Here is a 26244-nt window from a genome sequence, read left to right on the forward strand (position 1 = left end):
GGACTGGTATGGGTCAGGAAGTGCTGATTACTGGTCTCTGATAAGATCAATGCAGTCAGTGAGAGCACAGTTTCCAAACTGCAGAGCCGTTGGACACGGCTGTGACAGACAAGCATGTGAATCGTGTGCTTGCATATAAATTAGCTTGTATTCTCATATCTTTGGAGATATATATATAATATTATATATAGATTATATTATATAGATTTATATATAGATTTATATATATATATATAAAATTTTAGTTGAACCTTTTTAACTTACTTTATGAAAGTGCTAACTTACGGTAGATTAGAATTTTACAAAAGAAAGCCAGTCCTGATTTGCCACATGGTTTAAAATTAATAAGACATAGGATTTGATTTAATCCAGACTGCAAAAACAAAGCCTTATCTCTCCTTACGTGCTAACCCTAGCAGCCAATTTGTAGATATTGGTTTCCTTGTGTTTAGTTTGTCTCTTTTAATTATTTTTAGGAGTATTTATTTATGCTCGTGGGTGTAGGACACAGCAGGCCTGTGGAGGCGAGAGGAGAAGTTGAGGCAGTCCATTCTCTCCTTCCATCCTGGGGGCTCCAGGAATCAACTCAGGAAAGTGTTCTAAGCAGCACGTGCCTTTACCTGCTGAGCAGCCTCACAGACTTTTGATTTCTTTTATTTGTAAGACAGGAGGTGGAATCCTGACTCCTCAGCTTTGTGGCTATGAGAAGTTATTTACCTTTGGGGGGTGGGGTGGGGTAGGGTGGGGTGGAGCTTAAATTGCTAAAACAATGGTAAATATAATTATGCAACAGTTGTTATGGACAATGTATAAAATAAAACAATAAAACTCCATGGGTATAAGATACGTACTGTTTTCAAATGTGCAGGGCAAAACTGTTAAACAGCCATGCTGTTGTGCAAGCAGACTGCAACATACTTTTCATCTTGCAAGAATGAGAGGCTCCTGGTTGGGGGGGGGTAATGTGTCATTCTCTACATGCATGAGACCCTCTAGTCAGTTCACATCACTCAATAATGAAAGCCTCACAATCTGTCTGTGTCCATTAGACAATGGTCCCTCATTTTCCATCCCCCATTTCCTGGCAGTGGGGATACTTACTACCTTCTGTTTATATATGGTTTTACTACCCTTGGCATCTCATTAAAGGAAGAATCATATCCTATTCATATTTGTTCTTTGCGATTTGTTTATTTCCCTTTGCTTGCTTAGGTTCATTCATATCATAGAATATGATATGAATATGATATTCATATCAGAATTTCCTTTCAAAGACTGAATAATGTCTCTTGGTGGGTGTGTGTGTGTGTGTGTGTGTGTGTGTGAGAGAGAGAGAGAGAGAGAGAGAGAGAGAGAGAGAGAGAGAGAGAGAGAGAGGGAGAGAGAGAGAGATTTGGGGATTCAGATTGTTTGTTTTCAGGTAAGAATCTTGCTATGCAGCCTAGACTAGCTTTGAATTTATAACATTCCTCCTATCTCAGCCTTCCTCCTGGGTGCTGGAATCACACATAGGTGTGTGCCACCAAGCCTGACTCTATTCATCTGTTAGTGGCTATTGGGGCTGCTTCAGTTCTTGGCTATAGTGAGTCATGCTATTGTAATCACGGTTCAAGCACCCTTTGAGACCCTGTTTTGAAGTCTTTTGCATATCTACCTAGAGATAGAATTACAGGCTCCTAGGATAATCCTAACCTTTGGAAAACTTGCCTTCCTACTTGCCCAGTAGTTGTACCATTTGTGTTTTTATCAAAGCTTTTACAAATGAGTTTCATTTTATCCTTTGTATTATTTTGAACCCGAAGTTTGTTTTTTTTCCAATATGAAAGTCCTGTAAGATTTTATTTATTTCTGTAATACCTGGGGCAGATGTAAGTTAACATTGACTTTGCTGGTACATAAAAACCACCCAGAGCAGTCAATACTGAAACTTTTAAGTCAACAGTTCTCAACCTGTGAGTTGTGATCCCTTTGGCAAACCTCTATGCCCCAAAATATTTACATTACAATCCATGACAGTAGTAATACTACAGTTAAGGAAATAATAACAAAAATAATTTTATGGTTCGGAGTTACCACAACATGAAGAACTATATTAAATATCACAGCATTAGAAAGGTAAGAGTGAGAGCCACTGTTTTAAATATTCTTCAAATAATGAATGTCTCTCATGGAATACTAGAATGATATGAAGAATTACCTGAGAGTAACCATTTTTTGTGTTGTAAATTTTCAGTTTATACTTAAAGCAATGGACTGGAAAGGCAGAAAGTGGTTTTCCCCATTGTATATAGAGAGAATTGTTTTCAATTTCCACTGTGACATTCATTGGAGGATTCACTTGATCTAGGTAAGAGGAAGAGAGGTCAGTGGCAAGTCTTTACAATCATCGATCAGGGCTGGTAGTCCCAACCCACCATTTCTAAGATATGGTCTTCCGAGGTTTACCATTAGGTCTAAATCAACCAATCTCAAAGCCACAGGAAGCAAGTAGCTTCTCATGAGGTTCTTGGTATGGCTGTACCAAATAGACTTACACAAATGAAGAACAGAAATCACTACAATGAAAGTGATTGATTGACTCATTTCCCCTGTCGGCTCATTGTAAGGTATACCCAGCAGCTCTTAAACTTTCCAGGTTAATCTTGTGCTGATGGTGAGAACATGGACCATGTGCCCCACCTCCATTTTCCAGCAGGGGACAACTCTAGGTAAGCACTTCTCCTTTTGGCTTCAGTGTTTGTTCTTTGTTATTGTTCTTTTGTTTTGTTTGGATTTGGTTTGATCAGATAGAATAAGAAGCTTCTGTGTATAAAGAACACATTGACCAAATAAGTCTTTACAGGAGCGAAGTGCTTTCACATTAGCACCAGGACCCAAGTTTAGATTCCCAAAATCCAAGTGAAAACAGCTGTAACTCAAAAGCTGGTGGTAGCAGTTGGGTGTGGCAGGATATTTGACCACATTGACCACATTGTGAACCTCAAGACTGTGTTATTTACTTGAAAAAAAGTTTCTAGTTGTGGCATGGCCCAGCCCTTAGCATATCGAATTCATCCCTGTGACTGGAATACAGACCTGTCTTTAGTGCACATCTTTAATCCCAAACAATAATGGTAAAGTTAATTGGTAGAAGGAAGCACTGATGTTTGGAAGTGATGTCTAATTGACTGGCAGGCAAAGTGACAAATCAGAGAAAGATCTTACAGAATAGGGTACGCCAAGCTCTCACAAGAAGACAGAGGAAATGGAAGTTCCTTAAGAAAGCAGTAAAGAGAGAGAGGAGTGAAAGGAGAAGGCAGTTTTACTTATTGTGCAGAAATAGTTGGGTCCTCACTAGGTAGCCAGCCAGTGTAGCCAAAATGGCAAGTTCCAGATCTATTGAAACTTTCTACTCCCCACCAAATAAAGTGAAAGAGCAATTGAAGATGCTATCCTGATGTTAATGGATAAGTACACCTGCACCAATACATATACACTACATACACACATATGAGAGGTGAAGGAAGGGCTGGGGAAGAGAAGAGGAAGATGGAAGAAAGGAGGGGAGAGGGGAGAAAAGGGAAAGGGAGGGGAGGGGAGGGGAGGGGAGAGGAGAGGAGAGGAGAGGAGAGGAGAGGAGAGGAGAGGAGAGGAGAGGAGAGGAGAGGAGAGGAGAGAGACCTGTCAACATTTTGTTTAAAAGCATAGAGATAAGTTCAAAGCACTGGGAAGGATAAATGAGGATCAGAGAAAGTTAGCTTTGAAAGAAGAGCCACATGATGGGAAACCTGGATACCTTTGGACTGCTGAGGGACCATACTGTGGGGGAAAGGCTCAGAATGACTCTGGGTACAATCTATTACAAGACCCATGGATGTACATTTCATGAAAACAGAGCAGATGAGTACTGCTGTGACTTCTCTTAAGGAGTGGCTTTGCTTTTCCTAGTGCAACCATTCTCTACCAGGGAGGACTCTACCCTCAAAAAAATATGTTTGAGTCATGATTTGGTCCCACCTCAGGGGAGGAGAACCAGTAGAAGATACAAGTTGGATAATTCATGGATGGGGGCCAAGAATGCAATTCAACCTCTTGCTATGCCCAGAGTAGTCTCTTACATTGCCAGATATTTATGTAGACTTAGGAACCCTTCCCCAGTGGTTTTCCTATGTTGGTTAGGTAGTTAACATTTGAAAGGTAGAAACACTCTTTCCTGTGCCAAGTTTGTGCTATTCCGTTATTCCCACCTTGGGATAAGTCTTTCTTACCAATGGCATATAGAGTGAACAGCTGATCCAAGGGCTTGATTGCAGCGTGCTTGCTTGAACCATTAATGTGCACAGCAAGCTGTTCAAACCCTTTGCTGTTGATAAATGTCCTGGGGAACCAGCATGCAATATTTCTGTTCAGTGCATCTCTGCTGTATTCTTGGCATTCTTCAGTCCAAACACTAAACCTAAATTGGAATACCCATGAGTGTTTATAAGGGAAGAGGAAATGGATAATTTGCATAAGTAAAAATAGATACTGACCTATAGTATAGGAAATACTGTGTGTCCTCAGGGGCATCCTTGCCAACAAGCCAGGTGCAACGAAGAGAAACTTGGTATGGCCTGAAGTGGGTGTGGCTACTTTTGACAGTGTTTGTGGTACAAGTTAAATTCATAACCGAGGTGCCAGAAGATCCTAGAGGACCACAAATACAAAGGACAAAACATTGCCTTGATAGCTTCTGAATTTTGTGCTTTTTACTTAAGATACTATTGACTATGAGTGACCACAAGCATCCATTTATAGAAACTCATTTGCAAAGGGCAAATCTACTGAAGAAATGAAACTAGAGTTATAAAGCCTTGACATGAAGAAATTCTGCGCTACTTCAGATGCAGATATGGATATGTGTCAGTGAGATGAATGTCTGAAAGTTCAAGTGTAGTGTCATGTGTCCAACAACTTCAGCATTCTAATGCTATGTTTATCAATACCAGACTATCAGGCATTGCCTCATATGATGTCTAGATTCCAGTTTTTCTGGCTGTAAATGAGAGGTTTTATCAAGGAAGTTCTCCAGCGTCCCCTTTCTTCCTCAATCATATGAGCCATTCCTTGGTATCCATGTCTTGTGAATTACATGGATTACTGCTCAGGAGATGCATTTTGGCAATGCCCAGAACTCTTATCCTTACATTAGAGAGCCAGTGTCCAACAGCTTGCAAAAGTCTCCTTAACATGCCGTGACTTAAAATCTGAAATTTCAAATGTTTGTTTGTACCACATTTTCCAAAATTATGTTTGGGAAATATTGGCATATAAATGTTGGAGACAGGAAACTGACTGGATGGTTTGTCTTATAACACACATGTGCACATTATATATGACATATACACATGTGTCTATACAATCATGCCTTTGTATCTATGATATGAGTTCCAGAACTTTACCCCATGCTAAAATCATCAACGTGCAGCTCCCTTATATGATGTCATCTTGCATGTAACTTACACAACCTCTGGTCCAATATAAATCCTTTCTGCATAACTTAGAATATTGAACATAAGTGCTCTAAAAATCATTGTTACACTGTGTTATTTAGAAGACAGTGGCATAAAAGAGTCTGTTCATGAGCAGTATAGATGCTTTTGTGTTAGAATACTTTTGATAGTTGAATCTATGAATATGCAGTCCATGGGTTCAGGCCTTCCCCCCTTTACTCTGTGTGTACATGTATGCATGTATTCATGTATGTATATTCCAAATAGTAAGCATCCACACAGTCCATGTCAGGTCAAAGCAGCTTTTCAGTTCCAACTCACAGTTAGTTATTCAGTGTGACTTTTCACTTGGTTAGTGGCATAAATTATACACACTTATTGTCAACATGTATTGGGGGTACTCAGGAAACTATCAGAACTATACAAACTTAATACTGAAAGAAATATCATTTAAAGGAAGTTCAATTGTTCCTAAGAGATAGAATAATGGCTTAATGAATGGCACACAATGACCCATATTTATATTCCTCTGTATTCTTTGAGGTACCATCCTAACTTAAACTGAAACCTGTTGGGAACTCTTTGAAGAATTATGAGTTAATGCAAGCATCTATGTTGTCACCAATACAGTCTGGAGATTTTTGGCTAAGTGAGCCCCCAGGGTTTAATTTTTAAAGATTTTGTTCTGCAGTTCTTGGTGCTATTGAGAAGTGGGAAACCCTTTCTGAGTTGGGGCCTTCTGGGAAGTGTTCGGGGATACATCCTTAAAGAGAGTTGGACCCTTGTCCTTTTTATGCCTCCTGTTTGCTTCCTGGCTTTAGACATCTACCACCTGATTCTGGCGTAATGTGCTGTGTTATCGCATAGCTTAGAAACTGACAGACTGCCAGGTCAGGGGTGGAAACCCCCACTGAAACCAGAAACCAAAATAGATGTATTATCTTACATATTTGTTATAGTAAAAAGAAAGCTGACTAATAATACAGGCACAATCTTCTTCAGTGAAGTGAATAGGAGAAAGGCATGAAAACAGTAACATATGTGGGGTTAGGACACATATGATTTAGGAAAGTGGTATATCCTAGGGTGACAATGGACAGCCTAAGACAGGTGTGGTTGGAATGTGGGTGCCGTTGAAGGGGATTGGAAGGCATGGTGCTGGGTTATTGAAAGGTGTCTTTTCTTTCCTGTTTTGAAAGGTAAAAGCTACAAAACTTTGATGTCTCATGTCCTTTACCTGGTGGAGCTTTGAGTTCAGCAGAAACCCAGCTGCTGGCCAGGGGAGAGTGGATGCTCTTCAGAATGGTCCTTACACTCGCTGCAAAGCCTTCATGAAGTGGGGTCACGCATTTGCTTTCAGTATTTTTAGTATCATACTAAAATAAAACCCGCCAAGCATGGCATGTAAGAGAAAAACAACATTAATCAAATAGGCCCTTGACTCTACTTTGAAAATGATTCAGAAGTAAAATGGAATGAAGTAATCTTCTTAGAAAAGAGCCATCTTAAAATTAACAGTTTTTCAGTGACACATGAACATATTCCTCATTTTTCTTTTTCTTGGTTTTTTGAGACAGGGTTTCTCTGGATAGTCCTGGCTCTTCTTGAACATGCTCTGTAGTTCAGGCAAGCCACAAACTCATGGATCCACTGGCCTCTGCTTCCCAAGTGGCCTTTTATTCTCAACTTTGATGCCAGTCTCCTCTCCTGGAGCAACTTCTTGACATGAAATTCTTTAAAATTTCATATTTACTGCAAAATGGTTAATACAAATGACATCTCCCTTTCTTTTGCCTTACTATAAATGTAATACATGGTGGTCATGTTATCACATCCATATCACAAATCTGAGACCCTAAGAAATCAACTCAAGACCCATAACATAGTACACAACTTGGCCTTGACCTTGGCTTTGCTAACCCTTGTACCATTTTGCTCACTACTTTGTTCTGGTTTTATCAACAGTTTAGGAAGTATGTAAACAGTGCTATCAAATACAAATACATTCCACTTCAAAAGTTGGCACACTGGCTGTTAAGATGGCTCAGTCAATACATTTTACAATAAATGTAAAAGTGGCATATGGCAGCATGCACCTTTAACCTCGGCACTGAGGAGAATGGGGCAGAGACAGGTGGATCCGCAAATGTCATTAGCTCCTCATCCTAGCAAAATTATTGCTAGCCTTGCAATTCAGGGAGAGCCTTCTCTCAAAAAAATATAAGGTCTTGGGGAGTGTTTAAGGAAAGTATCGACCTGTGGGCCTCACCTGCGTGCATTCCTGCCTGCACGTGTGCACACACCCACACTAATACGTATGTAACAAACACATGCTCTCTCTTGCTCCCACACACACACACATACACACACATGGGGTGGAGGGAGGAGAAAGGAGAAAATCGGGGAGAAAAAGGGAGGAAGTAGAGAATATTCTTTCTTGAAGGAGAGAATTTTCCTTGAAATAAAGCCTTCTATGCTACTGTTTCATCTTGAGTAATAAGCATCAGTCTAATTTACAGATCCTGCTGGTAACACAACAAGATCTTTAGTAATTGGCTATTCTTTATCACGAATTTCACTTCATGAGGAAAAATGCAGTTTAGAAATGAATATTCACTCTCAGTAATGATTGTCATCAGACCCGACACGTACTTCGTCTTCTTGTGGAACATTTATTTTCACATGGTACTCTAGATCCACAGGATCTTGGTCAGGATTTGGGTCCCAGTGTAAAAGAACTTGAGCTAATCCGGTGGCTTTAATGGTAAAATTGACAGGTGGCAGAAGTAAAACTATTGAATAAAAACAAAAGGAAAGTCAATGATACAATGTGCCGTTGTCCATAAAGAACACTTTTACGTACTGTGCTGAAGATGAAACTCAGAGTTGGTGTGTGTGCGACAGTCATATTACCATGAGCTACAGTCCTCATGCTGAGCATATTTTAATCATTTTATTAAATAACATGTGGTTTGTCGTGACTTATTAAGATATATAATACTGAAATAATTTGGCAAAAAAGTTCCTTAAAAGTATTGCTAGTTCGTCGTACAAGTGTTATTTGTAACTTTCACGTGTTTTTCTTGAGTATGAGTCGCCTACCATATTGTTATTGAAGCTGTAGTTTCAAAATAAGCCTCATAACCAGTGAAAGGGTATGACAACTCCTGGAGTTCTAATCTCCACCCCATTGTTTTCACAGTAGTACAGAAGATAAGTAGAAGACACCAGGAATAGGGGTTATATCAAACATGACAACAGTTGTCTCCTAAATGTCTGTTTCCATTGCATAGAAGTACCTACTTAATTATAAAACCCGTAATTCACAAAGTAAAATACATGCATTTCTCATTATGAGCCATCACCAAAGCTATTTGAGTCTAAACAAGGATTTGCTTTCAAATTAAAATATTTCACTTAATTAAAAAAATCAGTACCCACTGATTGTAGAGGCATCATTGTACAGGTGCTGTAAAGCACAATGAGCGAAAGGAAAAGAAAACCATTTCAGTAGGCATCTCACTTTGTTATATTTCTCTGGGCATATGTTTAAATAACTTCTTAAACTTTCTTACCTAAACCAAGGTACACTATGCATTGTGATACACATATTACAATCTTTAATTTATTCATTTACTAAATTGCCAGTCCTTTCCATTGACCTTTCAAGGCTCTTCATGACTCTGCACCTGCGTTTGACACGTAAGGGTTTCCAGGACTGTCTATGCAGTTCACGTTTATTCCAGCAGCCGCTGGCTATTATGGCTTTTCCCTTCTAAATTAGCTAACTAAACCCCAAAGTCCATTGCTCTAGATGTGCTGGGTGTATTTCAACTTCTTGGTAAAACGTGGTCTTTATAGAGAATTCTAGACAGAGCTGGGCTGGTGTCTTCAGACAGTTTTCCTCTCTTAACCTCCGTTCTCATACTAAACCCTTAGATCAACAAGTTTTGGGGAAGAGAAGAAAAGAGAAATGGTAAACTTTTGTTCTTGCTTCTTTTGAAGCCTTTTGTAAAGTTCCCGGTGGAGGTTGAAGACCTAAATGTGGCCTCCAGAGGCTGCTTTCTTCCGTTTGTACTCTTAGAATTGAATTTCCCACTAAAGCATAGAATTTACATTTTTGCCCACACGACCTTCTTAAATCTCAAGAGCTTATACGGTTTTATAAAAATTTCCCAGTTGAATCCTTATTTGGGAGAAAACTCTATTACCTATATTATAATGTACTTTAACAAAACCAAACATTATTGAATAGATGGTGCTTACACTTTTCAGGAGAAAGTAAGTCAGCATGCAGTGTTGCCGAAGCTCCCATAAGAATTAGTAACACAGGCACCATGGTGGTCGGAAACGTGGAAGACGAACGTCCAAGTTCACTGTGTTGTCGTTTGTAAGGAAAGCTGGCAGCTACTCTCCAACAGTAGATCAGAGAGTTGGTCATTTAGCAAATGCCATGATCTGTCTACATGCTAGGAAGGCATGCATATGGAACAGTGCTATTGTGCTGCAGATCATAGTCTTTGGAAACAAATGACATAAATAAACAATTAATTGAGAAAGTGCTCCCACTATGTGTTTGGGGACACAATAGATACAGACTTCTTATTTGACTCACAAAGGAAGAACCAAAGCTCAGAAGACACACAAGGAGAGATGGGTCTTCCTTTTAGAATCCAGCGAGCAAATGTGTAGAGCTAGAAGAAAGGGAAGAAAAGAGGAGAGGATCAGTATCCAGGACATAAGAACAGTCTTTGGAATGGGAAAAGCTCTAAGCAATTAACAGCAAACACAAACACTACCACTCACACTCATGTGTTTTTAAATTAGGGGCTTTAATTAGGGTGGTAGAGTGTCACATAGGAAGTCCTAGGTTCTATCTCCACCACTTTCCCCCCAGAAGTCAGCATGGTAAGAAACTTAGATTGATAACAATTTGTAATGTGAGAAATATAAATTGCCTTTACAATTCCAAGATCAGTCTGTGGTGCTTTGAGGTTGGGAGAAGATGATTCACCCTTCGAAGCACTCAGATGAGAACAGGCCAAGGGAGGACAAAGAAGCATAGTCACACACCTGGAAAAGGGTAAATATTTCTTCTTCCAGGAAACAGCTTGGCAATCCAATGTAAGGGGAATAGAATCTTAGGTTCAGTGAATGAGGACAAGCAGACAATCACATCCCTGGAGTCCAACGGGGTATGCAATCGTTCCTGCTAGGACCTGTAGATAAGAGACCTGGAGGTTTCCCTCAGAAACTCTCAAGCTTAACTTTAAAGATGAGCAGTGTGTGTGGATTCAACCTGACATGTGCCTCCTCACGTATTTATTATCGTGTGTGTGTGTGTGTGTGTGTGTGTGTGTGTGTGTGTGTGTGTGTGTGTGTGTGTGTTTCTGTGTGAAGACCTACCTTAGGTCTTCAGAAAAAAAAAATGCTTTTGCATCTTGGCAGTAATTAAAACGACTTACAGGGCTGGAATGTAGCTCAGTCAGAGACACTTCCTTAGACTATGGAAGACCCTGATTAGACCTTAGCATTTCCACAAATAAATATTTTTTTAAATTAATCAATACGATGAAGCTTTTCTTTAAAAAAAAAAAATTAGGTGACCAGATATTTTCCAAGTCTTACTCCAGTGCAGGCAAAGGAAAGACCTTCATTAAATGGATAATTTCTGAAAATCAATACCAGATACTCTTGCTTCTTATCTTATCTTACAAAGTCTTACTTAACACACTGCTCTTACCGCTCAAGTTAGAGGACTAACACATCAGCTGTAAACAGACAGCATATAGAAGGTATTCGATTCTTTCTCTCGTCCTTTCTTTTTTCAAATAAACTTATCAGAGTTGTGCCAGTTTTCATCAAAACAATCCTGTTTCCTTTTCCGTGACATTTCCTCCCTATATAAGTGAATTTTTATACTGATCATGGGCATGACCATGAAAGCAGACACTGCATTAGTCTTCTAAATTTTCAACAAGTCGGACATTTCAGGCTAAAGGGAAGCATTTCTAACGCAGTAAGTCTGAGAAGCTCAGCTAACATACCCTTAATAACAACAGAGATAACTGCTGGTTCGAGTTATGAAAGCGGCATCTTTAGATGTCAGCATTTCCTGACATGATGCTCTATATGTCCTACCTTCCCTGCTTTCCATTAACAGGAGTTCTAGGTCAGAAAAAAACCCCCTCACATTAATACACTGTCATGACTTTTACTGTCTGGTAAAACAGGAAGTGTCTTAACAGTGCTTGTAAAAATAACAAACATCTGTTTATCCTTCGCAATTAAATTGTTGAAGTAAATGATGACTCCGCTGAATATCTCAGTGGGGAAGTAATTAAATATTTTATATTAGTAAGCACTCTCCTCTAGAATTTACCTTGTCTTCTGATTTTATAGTGGCTGAAAATAGAATTCTCTTTCAAGTTTGGTCACTAAAACATTTTTTGAAACTAAGTTTTGGCCATTAACAGCAACATGATTTTTCGTACCTCCCGATTTTTTTATGCCTCAGGCAATCCTTTTGAGATATTGGACATCTCAAGGTGCCAAAATAGGTCGCAGATATCTCAAAAATGAGCAGATAAATTTCAGCAAAGGCTGGATATTACCTGAGCTTTGGTATCTGAATATTTTGTTTCCTGTGCTTAGCTAACTCTGTTTCCCCAAGCTACTCTAGGTTTGGTCTCTTTGTGGCTTTTTAAAGCACATGAGTTTTCTGCAAGAGACATCATCTTTAGTTAGGGAAAAAGATTTAAGCTTTTTTTTTCATACATTCAAAGTTCTATACTATTATCAAATGAGCTGTAAGTCGTCATATTAAAATATAGTTAATCTGGTAGCTTTACTTATTTATTTGTACAATCTCAAGATGACAATATGCCTAACTCATTTTTCTCTTGGCTACCAATTAAAATGAAATCCAAACCCATTACATTATTAAACTTTAGTGCAAATTCAGATTAAAGAGAATAAAGATTGCCTACCTACTGGCAGAAATCCATGCTCTATCTTTGAGGGTGATTGTAAGGAACTTGTTCACGTAACTTTTCTGTGAGTGATCTTAAATTTCTTGAGAGCCCTTCTTGAAATTTAGAAGACCAAAGGAGTGTGATCTTTTTCATGACAGATGTTTCTAGAAATTAAGTTGAGTCAGGCTCTAGCCATTAATGATGGACTTCCCCAATGTTCCTGAGAATCAGTCAAATTCTGCTGAAGTTCAGAAATACGATTTTTCCCTTTCAAATTAATTTTTATGCCCAGAGTATTCATTTTACAACCAAAATTGTATTGGCAGCCCTGTTTTTAGAGCCTTTGTGTGTGACTTGTGGTGATGTTTAATTCCAAGCACAACCCGAATGGCAGAAATCGAAAAGCGGCTAGAAAGATTCATGCATTTTTAGTGTGTTACACAGAAAGATTTGCTTCCGCGGTTTAAGCCTGTACAGCGTAGTCAGCCAATTCTTTAGTGAGGGTTATGGAGACATAAAACAAAGGATGTGTTTAGCTAGGTACACCAGGTTACCCCACAGTAAAAAACTGGACATACTCATAAAAATATAAATGAGAAATGAGATGACCCGCACAGCACTTTATCTTTCCCACCACCAGACTTCTGAATAATTTTTTAAACTATACTAAAATACCACCCTCATTTTTAAGTTGTGGTCATAAACACAAACAGTCCATAGGACCAGACTCAAATACTTGCCACCCTCAGTATTCTGTACAGAGAGAAAATGTTTGCTACAAATACCTAACTCCCTCCCACCAATCTCATTTGGCACTAAGTATTATCCACATCGATGGTTCCTCATTGGTGGGCATACCTGTCTGCAGATGATCCCTTCAGTTCCATGGGTTCTCAACATTAGAAGTTGAGAACCATTAGAAGTTGAGAACCGCCACTGCCTGTGGTATCTGGCTTTCCATCATAGCTCCAGCGTGTATCACTCTACCGGGTCCAGGGCACATGCCTAATAGACTTGGTCCAGTGAAGAATGGGGACAAGTCATTATTACCCAGCCCCAATGAGGCAAGGCAAGTCAGTTCAACATCAACAAAGAGATGGCTTAGATCAGCTGTGGGACTGTGTGGGGAACGCCTAGCAAGCCTAGCTTCTTGCATACATTACTTAAAGATTTCCCCACATGCATGTTAAGTAATGCTAAACAAATGAGACAGTTTGATTTCTAAAACTTGATTATATTTCAAAATATAAATGTTTAGTAATCAACGACATAGATTTATCACCAGATAACTATTGAAGAGAGCATATGAACATGCAGAAATAACAGGTAATGAAATGCTCAAAATTATAATTCACTGAATTATGGTTTTTCCTGTCTTTCCACTCTTTTTCTGTTTATTTTATTTATTTATTTATTTAATTTAATTTAATTTAATTTTTTTAGGTTCCTTTCCATTCATGCTTTCTGTGTATATGGAACATATATCTTCCCAGATATAGGTACCTAGTTACTAAGCGTAAAGCCAAAGGAGACATTCATCAGCCTTTTGTATATTTTAGATAAAATTAAAAACACAGATACCAAAGAAATTTCAGCAGACACCAGAAACAAAATAACTTGTTATATGATGACATCATTACCTCATTGTTGTTTGTCTCTGAATTTGTAACTTTTGAAATTAACCCTGAAACTTCTTCATGACTCTAACTACATCAATAACCTATTTTCTAAACTCATATATTTTTGAAGAAGTCTTATCACTAGATACCTACTTTTTTAATTTTGTAAACTCTTCAACAGCAGCAGGAAGCACATGTCTTCTACTTCCAGGGACGTTGACAAAACACAAGGCATTACTTTAATAGGACTCACCTTGGGTGAAGTCACATTAGATACAGAAGAAACACCACCAAAAATTGAACTGCATACCCCGACCTGTCCAGTGAACTTCTTCAAGTTTGGTATCCCCAGTGTTAGCTCTGTGTCTGCTGATAACAGGGCTACAAAGTGTTCTGTTTCCTCTTTTCTCTATTGAAACATTTTCTGTGTTTACCAATTATTTCTCTTTTCCTGTCCCTCCTTTTGGTGGGGGGTCCTGGGTGTTGTCTCCAGCCTAGTCATTGAAAAAGGTATTTATCTGCCCCACCAACCCCACAGTGAGTCAAGCTTACTGAGTTTTATTCCTGCTTACTGAGAAGTGGCTGTCACGATGTAAGCCAGCAGCTGTGCACCTCCTCTCTGGGTATACCGGTGTTTGACTTGAAGGCAAGTTTTTTACTCTTTCATCATCAGAGCTGTCATAGTTAAGAAGACACCTGCAGTTTCTCTTACAATGGAAAGACCACATGACTGCTCTTTGGAGGAAGATTCCCAGGAAAGCAGCCTATCAAAGCAGGCCCACACTGGAGTCTTAGTGATCACATTGTTCACTGTCAAAAGCTTGCACCCCCCCACACACACATACACACAAGCGAAGGTACTGTATCTAGTCATTATCCCAACAGTCGGCTCGTGAGTTGATAGGTCACAGGGCCTGACACATGGGCAGCTCCCTCCACCCTGATCCTGAAGTGTGCTTCTCAGGCCCTCCGACTCCTTCTGCTTTGTCCTGAAGTTCTGAATCCTTAAGTGAACCTGTGGGGAGAGGAGTGCCTAGGAGTCTGGCTGTAATGAATTGCTAGTCTATCTAGCCTGACCCAGCTCATCCTTCCTAAGTGCTGACAGCGCCAGTTTCCCTGAATCATATCTCAGTGCCCAGTGTGGCACCCTGGCCTCCTTGTGGTGCTTAGGTTGACACAGATGCACTTCAAATCTCCTGCCTTTTGTTTTTTTTCTGGATGTCTCAGTCTGGGGAATTTCATGCTGAGTGACTAGCAGAGCAAATACTTTCCCCTTTAACTATAGCTTAGAGCAATGGTTCTAACAACAACCATAAAATCATGTCCTTGCTACTTCACAACTGTAATGTTGCTACTGTTCCAAATCATAATGCAAATATCTGATATGCAAGATATCTGGTATGTGAGCCCTGTGGGGGGTCACGTCCCACAGGTCTAAGAAGCACTGGCTTAGAGTAAGAGTACACAAGAAGTGTGTTCAGGGCATTATTATTTGAGCCGGATAATGGTACCTGCCTCCCAAAGGCCAGCTGCAGGCTCAGCTGTAGCAATACCTGGTACAGGACTCCTGGTCCCCAGAGAAGCCAATACTGAAGCCTTTCAGAGAAGAGGGGGCAGCCATCCCCTCTGAGCAGATACAGGGAGGCCATTGTGGAGGCTAGATCAATGTTTCTGTTTGTAAGATGATAAATGATAAGTCCCCGGAAGGAAGTTGCCACATGGTTCAGTGTCCGCATAGTGTAAGTACAGTACTCTGTGTGTGCCTGGGGTTCCCAAGGTAACCATCTGAAAGAGATGCCAAAATGAAACCAGATCAATTGTTGTTTGATGACCTGAACAATGTGATCTTCCTCGGGGAAAGAAGAAGTGAAACAAGAAGCAGAAAAAAAAAAAAAAAAAAAAAAGAAATCCCGTTCTTTGCTGAGAGCTGTCCAGGAAAGTTTAGACAGAGTTTCAGCCATCTGGCTCGCTCTTCAGAGTACCGTATGTCTTAGTTTAGATGCACCACATTCATTACTAAAGAACACTGGAAATACTTGTTACTCATCGTGACCACAGAATGCTGTGTCCTTAAAGTGCTACTTTTAACATTTGCTGTATTTCTTACACGTGCTTATTCGAAATGTATTTACGGATTTCAGATATACATAATGCCAGACCCTCTGAAGACTTTCAGAAAATTATTCTGGCTATGCCTCTGAATATCATTGTTTCCAGGGGTATGGTTTGATATTTTAACTTACTATACCAATAAAAACGAATAATATGCTCATAATTCTCCCATGTTTTCCTGTGAACCCAAAGGAAATAAACAAAGGCAAGAATCTGCATAGTTTATATTTTATGACATCAGTTTCATTCTTTAAGATAAAATATTAGTGTCCAAAGACATAGTGGAAAATTCTAAAAGAATTCACAAAATTTATTGTTGCTTTGTTTTGTTTTGTTTTTTAAATTTTCCTCCTTCCTTCAGAAGGAAAATAGTGAGGATTTAGCCAAATGGCTTAGGTGAAATCTGAATTGCAATTATATAGGAAGCAAGATTCACTGACTTCTCCTTGAGCTCTGGCTAAATGAGCTTATTAAAGTGTGATCTATAGAGCAAGGTTTATACAGAAGAGACTGAAACACATTGCAGGAAAAGAAATATAGGGATAGGTAAAAGACATATGGCTTCTTAATCTTAACTTGTGTGGATAATAAAATGGGTGATTATGATTGTGGTCAGCTTTTTTATGGGTTTTTGTTTGTTTGTCTGTCTATTTGTTTGTCTAACCAGGGTCTTGTGCAACCTAGACTGGCCTCAGACTAGCTGCATAGCCAAGGATAAGCTCAAACTTGTGATCTTCTTGTCTCTTCCTTCTGTATTCTGTATTCTGGGATTACAAAGATGTAGCACTCTTCCCATTATTATCAAGGACTTTTAATAAGTAGCTATTATAGGAAAAGAATGTGTGCGTGCGCACGCATGCGCACGTGCATACACACACACACACATGCACACATACTCACGCACACATTTTTAATGTTGTTTTAGTCAGATGAAGGATGGGAGGTTATATCTAAGTTGTAGGTGTCTTAGCTATTCACACAGAACAGGCATGTTAGCTTAGCAGTGGTCATCACTGAAAGGCACCTACTTCTCACCTGCATGTCTCATTTTTCACCGGAGTCTAGTTTATTTTGCATTGGGTTCCAGGTCACATAATGGGTTCAGGATTGATTCAGGCACCTACAGGACGTTTGGAGTAGGACTTCCCTAGGCATAGTGTTGTTACAAGGATAGCAGAAGTGACAGAGGGCAAAACCAACCATTTGCGCTCATGTTGAGTATCTGCCTAATTCTAAGTCTCAGAACATACAGCAGGATAAAAACCAGAATTGAAAGTCTCACGACTAAAGTGTATTCTGTCATCCACACCTGTCAGGCCAAGGTAAAAAAAACATGGATGTACAGAATGTACAGAAGAAGTAAAGTAATCCTTCTGATACAGCAAGATTAATATTTCTTTTGCTTTAGTTATGTTTCTTATATAATACATATAATACAAATGCTTTGTACAAATGCATGAACAAGAATTACTTAAAAATATTGGCGACACACTGATCTACTTAAAAATATTGAAAGCATACTGATCAGAAAAATAAAACTGACAGTTCAGAAGTAAACTCTTTGATTTATAATCAATTAATATTTTTGCATATGATGTATATGGTATGCATTTATGGGTGACCATGTGCATGTATCTGTGTGTGCAACTTCAGAATTGACATCTGGTGTTGTCTTTGATTAATTTCCACTTTATTTATTGAGATAGGGTCTCCCAAATGAGTTCTGTAACTCAACAATCAGCTAATTTGACGAGCCAGCCTGCCCTAGGGCTCTCTGTCCACCTTAATGTACAGGCACTGCAGGTGGCTACCACCACACCCACAGCCTTTATGTAGGTTTGGGGGATCCAAACTCTTATCCTCCAAATTCTGGTCCTCCTGCTTGTACAAGAAGTACTTCATATGCAAAGCTGTCTCCCCTGCTCATGAAGTGATTTTTGAGAAGGAAACTAATACAATTCAATCAGGAATGACTAGTTCTTTCTACAAATAGTGCACTATAAAGGGCAGAGAACTACATTGAACTTACTTTACAACATATACAAAAGTCAACTGAATAGAGTTAAAAGACGTGACCATAAGAGGTGTGATGGTTAGCCTCAACTTGACTACACATGGAATGAACTAAAATCCAAGCACTGGGTACACCTGTATGAGATTGTTTTCTTCCTTTCTTCCTTATTTTCTTTTGTTATTTTAAGACAAGGTTTCACTGTGTAGCCTTGGGTGTCGTAGAATTCCCTCGATAGACCAGATTGGCCTCTAAGTTAGAGAGATCTGTCTGCCTCTACCTCCCAGAAAAACTCACCTTTAATCTGGAACTTTTGAGACAGAAAGATCCACCTTTAATCTGGACCACAAGTTCTGGTAGCTGCCTATATTAGGAACACGGAAGAAGGGAGCTTTTGCTCTTTGCCTGCTTGCCCTTGATCTTGCCAATAAGTTCATTCTTCAGGATTCTAGCCTATACCGAAGACCAGCTGAGACATGCAGCCTCGTGGACGAAACAACTACTGGATTCTGGGACTTTCCTTTGTGTACAATTATTGTGAGACTACCCTGATCTCAACCTGTAAGCCACTCCAATAAAGCCTGCCTGTCTGCCTATCTATATCTATCTATCTGTCTGTCTATCTATCTGTCTGTCTATCTATCTATCTATGTATCTATCATCTGTCTGTCTGTCTATCTATCTACCTACCTACCTACCTACCTACCTACCTACCATCAATCAGGTCTAACAGTTCTGTTCTTCTAGAGAACCCTGACTAATAAAGAGGAAAATGTACAAAATACCCAGAAGAAAAGAAGCATAAGTTGCCAGAGTTTGGTGGCTTGAATAAGAATTGCCCCAATAAACTCATAGATTTGAATGCTGAATCATCAGGGAGTGGTGCTATTTTCAAAGGGTTTGCAGGTGTGGCCTTGTTGGAGGAAGTCTATCACTAGGGGTGGGTTTTTAGTTTCAAAAGCCCATAACAAGTCCAATGTCTCTCTTCTCTCTTCTCTCTTCTCTCTTCTCTCTTCTCTCTTCTCTCTTCTCTCTTCTCTCTTCTCTCTTCTCTCTTCTCTCTTCTCTCTTCTCTCTCTTCCCTCTTCCCTCCTCCCTCCTCCCTTCTCTCTCTCTCTCTCTCTCTCTCTCTCTCTCTCTCTCCCTCCCCCCCACCCCTTTGCCTGTGGATCAGGATACAAGTCATTTTACATTTTCCCTGTCTACTGTTCCAGTGCCTATCTGCATGGCAGCATGCTTCCTGCTATGATAATAATGGACTAAACCTAAGAAACTGTAAGCAGGTCCCCTACAATTAATTTCCTTGTTTTATAAGAGCTGCCTTGGTCATAGTGTCTCTTTACAGCAATAGAACAGTGATCCATACCAAAAGCTTGAATGGCACAATGTTTGTTTACTTATTTTAAGTAAATCATAAAACTACAAGCAACAAAACAGGGAGAGGTTTTCTGAGATTTCACCAAATATAACAGGGTCTGTACTTAGAAAAGTCCCACCAAGAATTTTTAAAGAAGATGCCCCAACATATAAAAAAGACACGTGCTCCACTATGTTCATTGCAGCCTTATTTATAATAGCCAGAAGCTGGAAAGAACCCAGATGCCCTTCAACAGAAGAATGGATACAGAAAATGTGGTACATCTACACAATGGAATATTACTCAGCTATCAAAAACAACGACTTTATGAAATTCGTAGGCAAATGGCTGGAACTGGAAAATATCATCCTGAGTGAGCTAACCCAAACACAGAAAGACATACATGGTATGCACTCACTGATAAGTGGCTATTAGCCCAAATGCTTGAATTACCCTAAATGCCTAGAACAAATGAAACTCAAGACAGATGATCAAAATGTGAATGGTTCACTCCTTCTTTAAAAGGGGAACAAGAATACCCTTGGCAGGGAAGAGAGAGGCAAAGATTAAAACAGAGACTGAAGGAACACCAAACAGAGACTGTGGCCCATGCATATACAGCCATCCAATTAGACAAGATGGATGAAGCAAAGAAGTGCAGACCGACAGGAGCCGGATGTAGATCGCTCCTGAGAGACACAGCCAGAATACAGCAAATACAGAGGCGAATACCAGCAGCAAACCACTGAACTGAGAATAGGACCCCCGTTGAAGGAATCAGAGAAAGAACTGGAAGAGCTTGAAGGGGCTCGAGACCCCATATGTACAACAATGCCAAGCAACCAGAGCTTCCAGGGACTAAGCCACTACCTAAAGACTATACATGGACTGACCCTGGACTCTGACCTCATAGGTAGCAATGAATATCCTAGTAAGAGCACCAGTGGAAGGGGAAGCCCTGGGTCCTGCTAAGACTGAACCCCCAGTGAACTAGACTGTTGGGGGGAGGGGGACAATGGGGGGAGGGTGGGGAGGGGAACACCGATAAGAAAGGGGAGGGGGGAGGGGGATGTTTGCCCGGAAACTGGGAAAGGGAATAACACTCGAAATGTATATAAGAAATACTCAAGTTAATAATAAAAAAAATAAAATAAAATAAAATTAAAAAAAATTTTTTAAAGAATAGAGAATTTATAATTACAATTTTAAAATATGAACAAATGTAAACACATCAATAAAAAGAAAAATCATCTGTGTGAACTCATTAAAAAATTTGAAGATATATATATATTTAGAGAAAATTTATCAATAGTCAATGTGCATATGAAAAATTCTCAGATCATTAGCTATGAGAAATACTCAAATCAAACCACAGTGACACAACCTCTTTACACCCACTATGATGGCTAAGATAAAGAGGGTGACAAGTGTGGATGAAAACTTCCAATATCTTTCCTGAGATTGCAAATAGTGCCACCCACCCCTTTGGACTATAGCCTAGCAGTTCCTCACAAAGAAAACATCAGCTGCCTTTTATTCAGTGTTCCCAGGCAGACACCTACCCACCCTACCCAGAGAGTGGAAAGTATACAGTCAAAGGTTTATATGTGGTAGAACAGTGACACTCTCAGATTTCATTAAAGAACTAACTTTCTTTCTCTTTTCTTTCTTTCTTTCTTTCTTTCTTTCTTTCTTTCTTTCTTTCTTCCTTTCTTTCTTTCTTCCTTCCTTCCTTCCTTCCTTTCTTTCTTTCTTTCTCTCTCCCCTTTTCTGTCTCTCTGTCTCTCTGCCTCTGTCCCTCTGTCTCTCGGCCTCCATCTCTCTGTCTCTGCTCTCTCTCTCTCTCTCTCTCTCTCTCTCTCTCTCTCTCTCTCTCTCTCTCCTTTTGTGGATAATGGCTAATGCAGAAACTCAAAGTGCAGAGAAGGTGTCCATAGAGTTTATCACATTGGAATTAAACCCTTTATCCCCAATGCTCAGGGACCATTATGTAATAGGGGTGTGAAAAGATTTTAAAAACCAGATGTCAGGGAAGACTAGGTCAAAGTAGTATTATCTGAACATTACAGGATTCTCCACTGATGAACTCATAGTAGCTCTGATTATCTGCATAAAGCCTGCAAAATCAGGCCAGGCAACAGTTCAACACAGACTGAGGGACAGCTTACAATCCCCAACCCATAACTGAAGAGCTAGTGACTCTTGATGGAAGGTTTTGGAGGGAGACTCCATTTCCTTAAGGATGTAAACTTTTATATGTCAGCCATGTTCCAGAAGATGGCCATATACCCAGGAGTATATGGACAGCAGCACAAAGGTTACCAAAAAAGGAGATGTGAGGTTGGGTGGGGTCATGGGAGTGAATCTTGGAGGAGTTAAAAGGAGGAAAGGGAATGAATGTGATCAAAATGCAGTCTTCATGCATGAAATTCTCAAAGACCCATCACAAACATATTAATGTTTATGCGATTATGCACAGCATTACCTGTAATAGCCAAGAAATGGGAACAAGTCAAACATCAATCAGTGAATAAACAATATGTGGTATAGAGCTTAGAAGATGATTCACACCTCACCGCCTGATCAGGTGGGGACTCCTGAGGCTGCAGAGCGGAGGAGACCACCAACACTGCCCACCCCTGCCCACATCCCTGGCCCAAGAGGCAACTGTATAAGGCCTCTGGGCTCCCGTAGGGGAGGGCCCAGGGGCGGCAGGATCCCTGCGCCTGAGACACTGCCGGAACCTGAAGGAAACAGACCAGATAAACAGTTCTCTGCACCCAAATCCCGTGGGAGGGAGAGCTAAACCTTCAGAGAGGCGGACACGCCTGGGAAAACAGAAGAGACTGCACTCTGTGCACATCCAGACGCCAGAGGAAAACACCAAACGTCATCTGGAACCCTGGTGCACGAGGCTCCCGGAAAGAGCGGCGCAGATCTTCCCGGTTGCTGCCGCCGCGGAGAGGACTTAGGCAGTACCCCACGAGCAAACTTGAGCCTTGGAACCACAGGTAGGACCAACTTTTCCCCTGCAAGAAACCTGCCTGGTGAACTCAAGACACAGGCCCACAGGAACAGCTGAAGACCTGTAGAGAGGAAAAACTACACGCCCGAAAGCAGAACACTCTGTCCCCATAACTGGCTGAAAGAAAACAGGAAAACAGGTCTACAGCACTCCTGACACACAGGCTTATAGGACAGTCTAGCCACGGTCAGAAATAGCAGAACAAAGTAACACTAGAGATAATCTGATGGCGAGAGGCAAGCACAGGAACCCAAGCAACAGAAACCAAGACTACATGGCATCATCGGAGGCCAATTCTCCCACCAAAGCAAACACGGAATATCCAAACACACCAGAAAAGCAAAATCTAGTTTCAAAATCATATTTGATCATGATGCTGGAGGACTTCAAGAAAGACATAAAGAACTCCCTTAGAGAACAAGTAGAAGCCTACAGAGAGGAATCGCAAAAATCCCTGAAAGAATTCCAGGAAAACACAATCAAACAGTTGAAGGAATTAAAAATGGAAATAGAAGCAATCAAGAAAGAACACATGGAAACAACCCTGGACATAGAAAATCAAAAGAAAAGACAAGGAGCTGTAGATACAAGCTTCACCAACAGAATACAAGAGATGGAAGAGAGAATCTCAGGAGCAGAAGATCCCATAGAAATCATTGACTCAACTGTCAAAGATAATGTAAAGCGGAAAAAGCTACTGGTCCAAAACATACAGGAAATCCAGGACTCAATGAGAAGCTCAAACCTAAGGATAATAGGTATAGAAGAGAGTGAAGACTCCCAGCTCAAAGGACCAGTAAATATCTTCAACAAAATCATAGAAGAAAACTTCCCTAACCTAAAAAAAGAGATACCCATAGGCATACAAGAAGCCTACAGAACTCCAAATAGATTGGACCAGAAAAGAAACACCTCCCGTCACATAATTGTCAAAACACCAAACACACAAAATAAAGAAAGAATATTAAAAGCAGTAAGGGAAAAAGGTCAAGTAACATATAAAGGCAGACCTATCAGAATCACACCAGACTTTTCGCCAGAAACTATGAAGGCCAGAAGATCCTGGACAGATGTCATACAGACCCTAAGAGAACACAAATGCCAGCCCAGGTTACTGTATCCTGCAAAACTCTCAATTAACATAGATGGAGAAACCAAGATATTCCATGACAAAACCAAATTTACACAATATCTTTCTACAAATCCAGCACTACAAAGGATAATAAAGGGTAAAGCCCAACATAAGGAGGCAAGCTATACCCTAGAAGAAGCAAGAAACTAATCGTCTTGGCAACAAAACAAAGAGAATGAAAGCACACAAACATAACCTCACATCCAAATATGAATATAACAGGAAGCAATAATCACTATTCCTTAATATCTCTCAACATCAATGGCCTCAACTCCCCAATAAAAAGACATAGATTAACAAACTGGATACGCAACGAGGACCCTGCATTCTGCTGCCTACAGGAAACACACCTCAGAGACAAAGACAGACACTACCTCAGAGTGAAAGGCTGGAAAACAACTTTCCAAGCAAATGGTCAGAAGAAGCAAGCTGGAGTAGCCATTCTAATATCAAATAAAATCAATTTTCAATTAAAAGTCATCAAAAAAAAGATAAGGAAGGACACTTCATATTCATCAAAGGAAAAATCCACCAAGATGAACTCTCAATCCTCATCTTCGATTGGTTTATATACAAGTGTGCAATTTCTAGGCTTGAAAGTAAAATGATGCTATCTGGTGCTGGATAGAGGAGCCTTATTTTTTATTATGGCAGCTTGCTATTTTTGTAACATGGTGATTTGGTTGAACACAATAAAGTACAGTAGTAACTGAAAAAAAAAAAGAGAAGATGATTCACCAAACAAGCACAAGGACCTGAATTTAAATCTATAGACCCCTCTTAAATCAACTGAATGCATAGTGTCTATAATCCCAGCAGTAATGGAACAAGATGGGAGGCAGAGGCAGGAGAGTACCTGCAACCTGCCATCCTGGAATATACAGCAGAAAAACAACAAAAGTGACTCTGATTGGAACAAGGTAGAAAATGAGGACTGCTACCTCTGCCTTACACAAGGCTACAGTGGTGTAGGTATCTCAGGCCCCTCTCACACCTTCCCCTGCAGTCCAAACACACACACACACACACACACACACACACACACACACACACACACACACAGATAGAGAGACAGAGACAGAGAGACAGACAGACACACACAGAGATAGAGACAGAGAGAGACAGAGACAGAGACACAGACAGAGAGAGAGACAGAGAGACACAGAGAGAGACAGAGAGATACAGAGAGACAGAGACAGAGAGAGACAGAGACAGAGAGACACACAGAGAGACAGAGACAGAGAGACACACAGAGAGACAGAGACAGAGAGACACACAGAGAGACAGAGACAGAGACAGAGAGACAGAGAGGAGAGGGGGGGGAGAGAGAGAGAGAGAGAATATATAGTATGAGCATCAATGGCACATTGATTACTAATAAAAAGGAAGAACTAATCCATGCTATAGAATAGATGAACCTTCAAAACAGGAAGCTAAGTCAGGCTAGTCAGAGAGGACCAATGCGTGAATCCATTCTTTATATGAAGTGTCCAAAACAAGATAATTTATAGAGAAAGAAAATCAGCTAATGATGGGGAGTTCAGCTGTAGAGGGGACACAATGGGGAAGAGAGTGGAGAACGTTTGCAGTTGGGCAGTAACTGCTATGGAGTGTTAGTTTCTTGGGGTAATGAAAACATTTTATACTGTGTGGTGATAGCAACTCAACCGATTTCCTTAACTCATTGAGTTATATACTTTCCATGAATTCTATGACATGAATTATGTGCCAGTATAACTGTCATAAAAAAATGCAAGAAAGATCTCGCTAACAAAATTTCATCAAAATCCCAGGCAGTTATTGGAAAACCTGTATAGTGTAAGCTTAGTGTGTGTAAGCTCACTGGGTTTCACTGAAATTCAAAGTTCATCTCTGTTCAGCAGGGACTCCCAGGAGCTGAAACTTCCCAGTTCTTTTTACAGCAGCCAGGGCTTTGCAAGTTAGACAGGAAACCAGCCAGATTGTTTAATAGCCAATGAATGGGTAGGAGAGATAACTCCCAGCTAAGAGTATTCATATTCCCTGTGCGGCTGTGATGGCTTGAGTTTGGACACCTCTACTTACATCAGAGGCTGAGTGAGGTCTTCCATGTGCCTGCAAACCCCAGTGTTGCAGAAGTTAGAAACAGGAGAACTGCTAGGGCTTGCTGGCTGACAGCCTAGCTGAAAAAATGTGAGTCTTAGGGAGAGATTTTGCTGCAAAGGATACAGGAGGATACCCAACACTCTCCTCTGACCTACCCAATACATATGCACATACAACACACATAGTACACAATCATACAGAGGAAAAACATAACAAAAGCTGTACAGTTAAACACTCTTAACAAAGCATAATATTTTGTTTCAGTGAAGAAGCTCTTTTGTGTCTGAAGTTGTCCATTGCTGTGCATGTCTCACTCTAGCCCCATAAACACATTTTACAGGTGTGTAAACTGAGGCTTAGAGAATTTACATAGCACAGCCTCTTTGTGATGCCTCCCAAATCCCATCGCCTGGAATGGCAGAAATATTAATTCTACAAGTATTGAGGTTGTTCTAGAA

The 26244-nt window shown here is 40.2% G+C and overlaps 1 protein-coding gene across 6 annotated transcripts in view; it reads right to left on the minus strand.

Moving 5' to 3' along the window:
* The window catches only part of Il5ra (interleukin 5 receptor subunit alpha), a 38334-nt gene extending 23649 nt beyond the window's left edge, over nt 1-14685 (minus strand). The window contains exons 1-11 of one of the 6 annotated variants that reach the window (XM_087655525.1): nt 14318-14454; nt 13304-13458; nt 12461-12609; nt 10545-10690; nt 10087-10165; nt 9738-9989; nt 8124-8263; nt 6709-6847; nt 4512-4665; nt 4248-4435; nt 2198-2343 (exon numbers count right to left, since the gene is read on the minus strand). In XM_087655525.1, the coding sequence (XP_087511651.1) occupies nt 2198-2343; nt 4248-4435; nt 4512-4665; nt 6709-6847; nt 8124-8263; nt 9738-9912 (942 nt within the window). In that variant the 5' untranslated portion in view covers nt 9913-9989; nt 10087-10165; nt 10545-10690; ... (1 more) ...; nt 13304-13458; nt 14318-14454. 6 annotated transcript variants of the gene reach the window in all.
* Nucleotides 14686-26244: the final 11559 nt, after the last annotated feature.

This window comes from Rattus norvegicus, chromosome 4, assembly GCF_021556685.1.
Source record: "Rattus norvegicus strain SHRSP/BbbUtx chromosome 4, alternate assembly SHRSP_T2T, whole genome shotgun sequence".
Taxonomy (NCBI): Eukaryota; Metazoa; Chordata; class Mammalia; order Rodentia; family Muridae; genus Rattus; species Rattus norvegicus.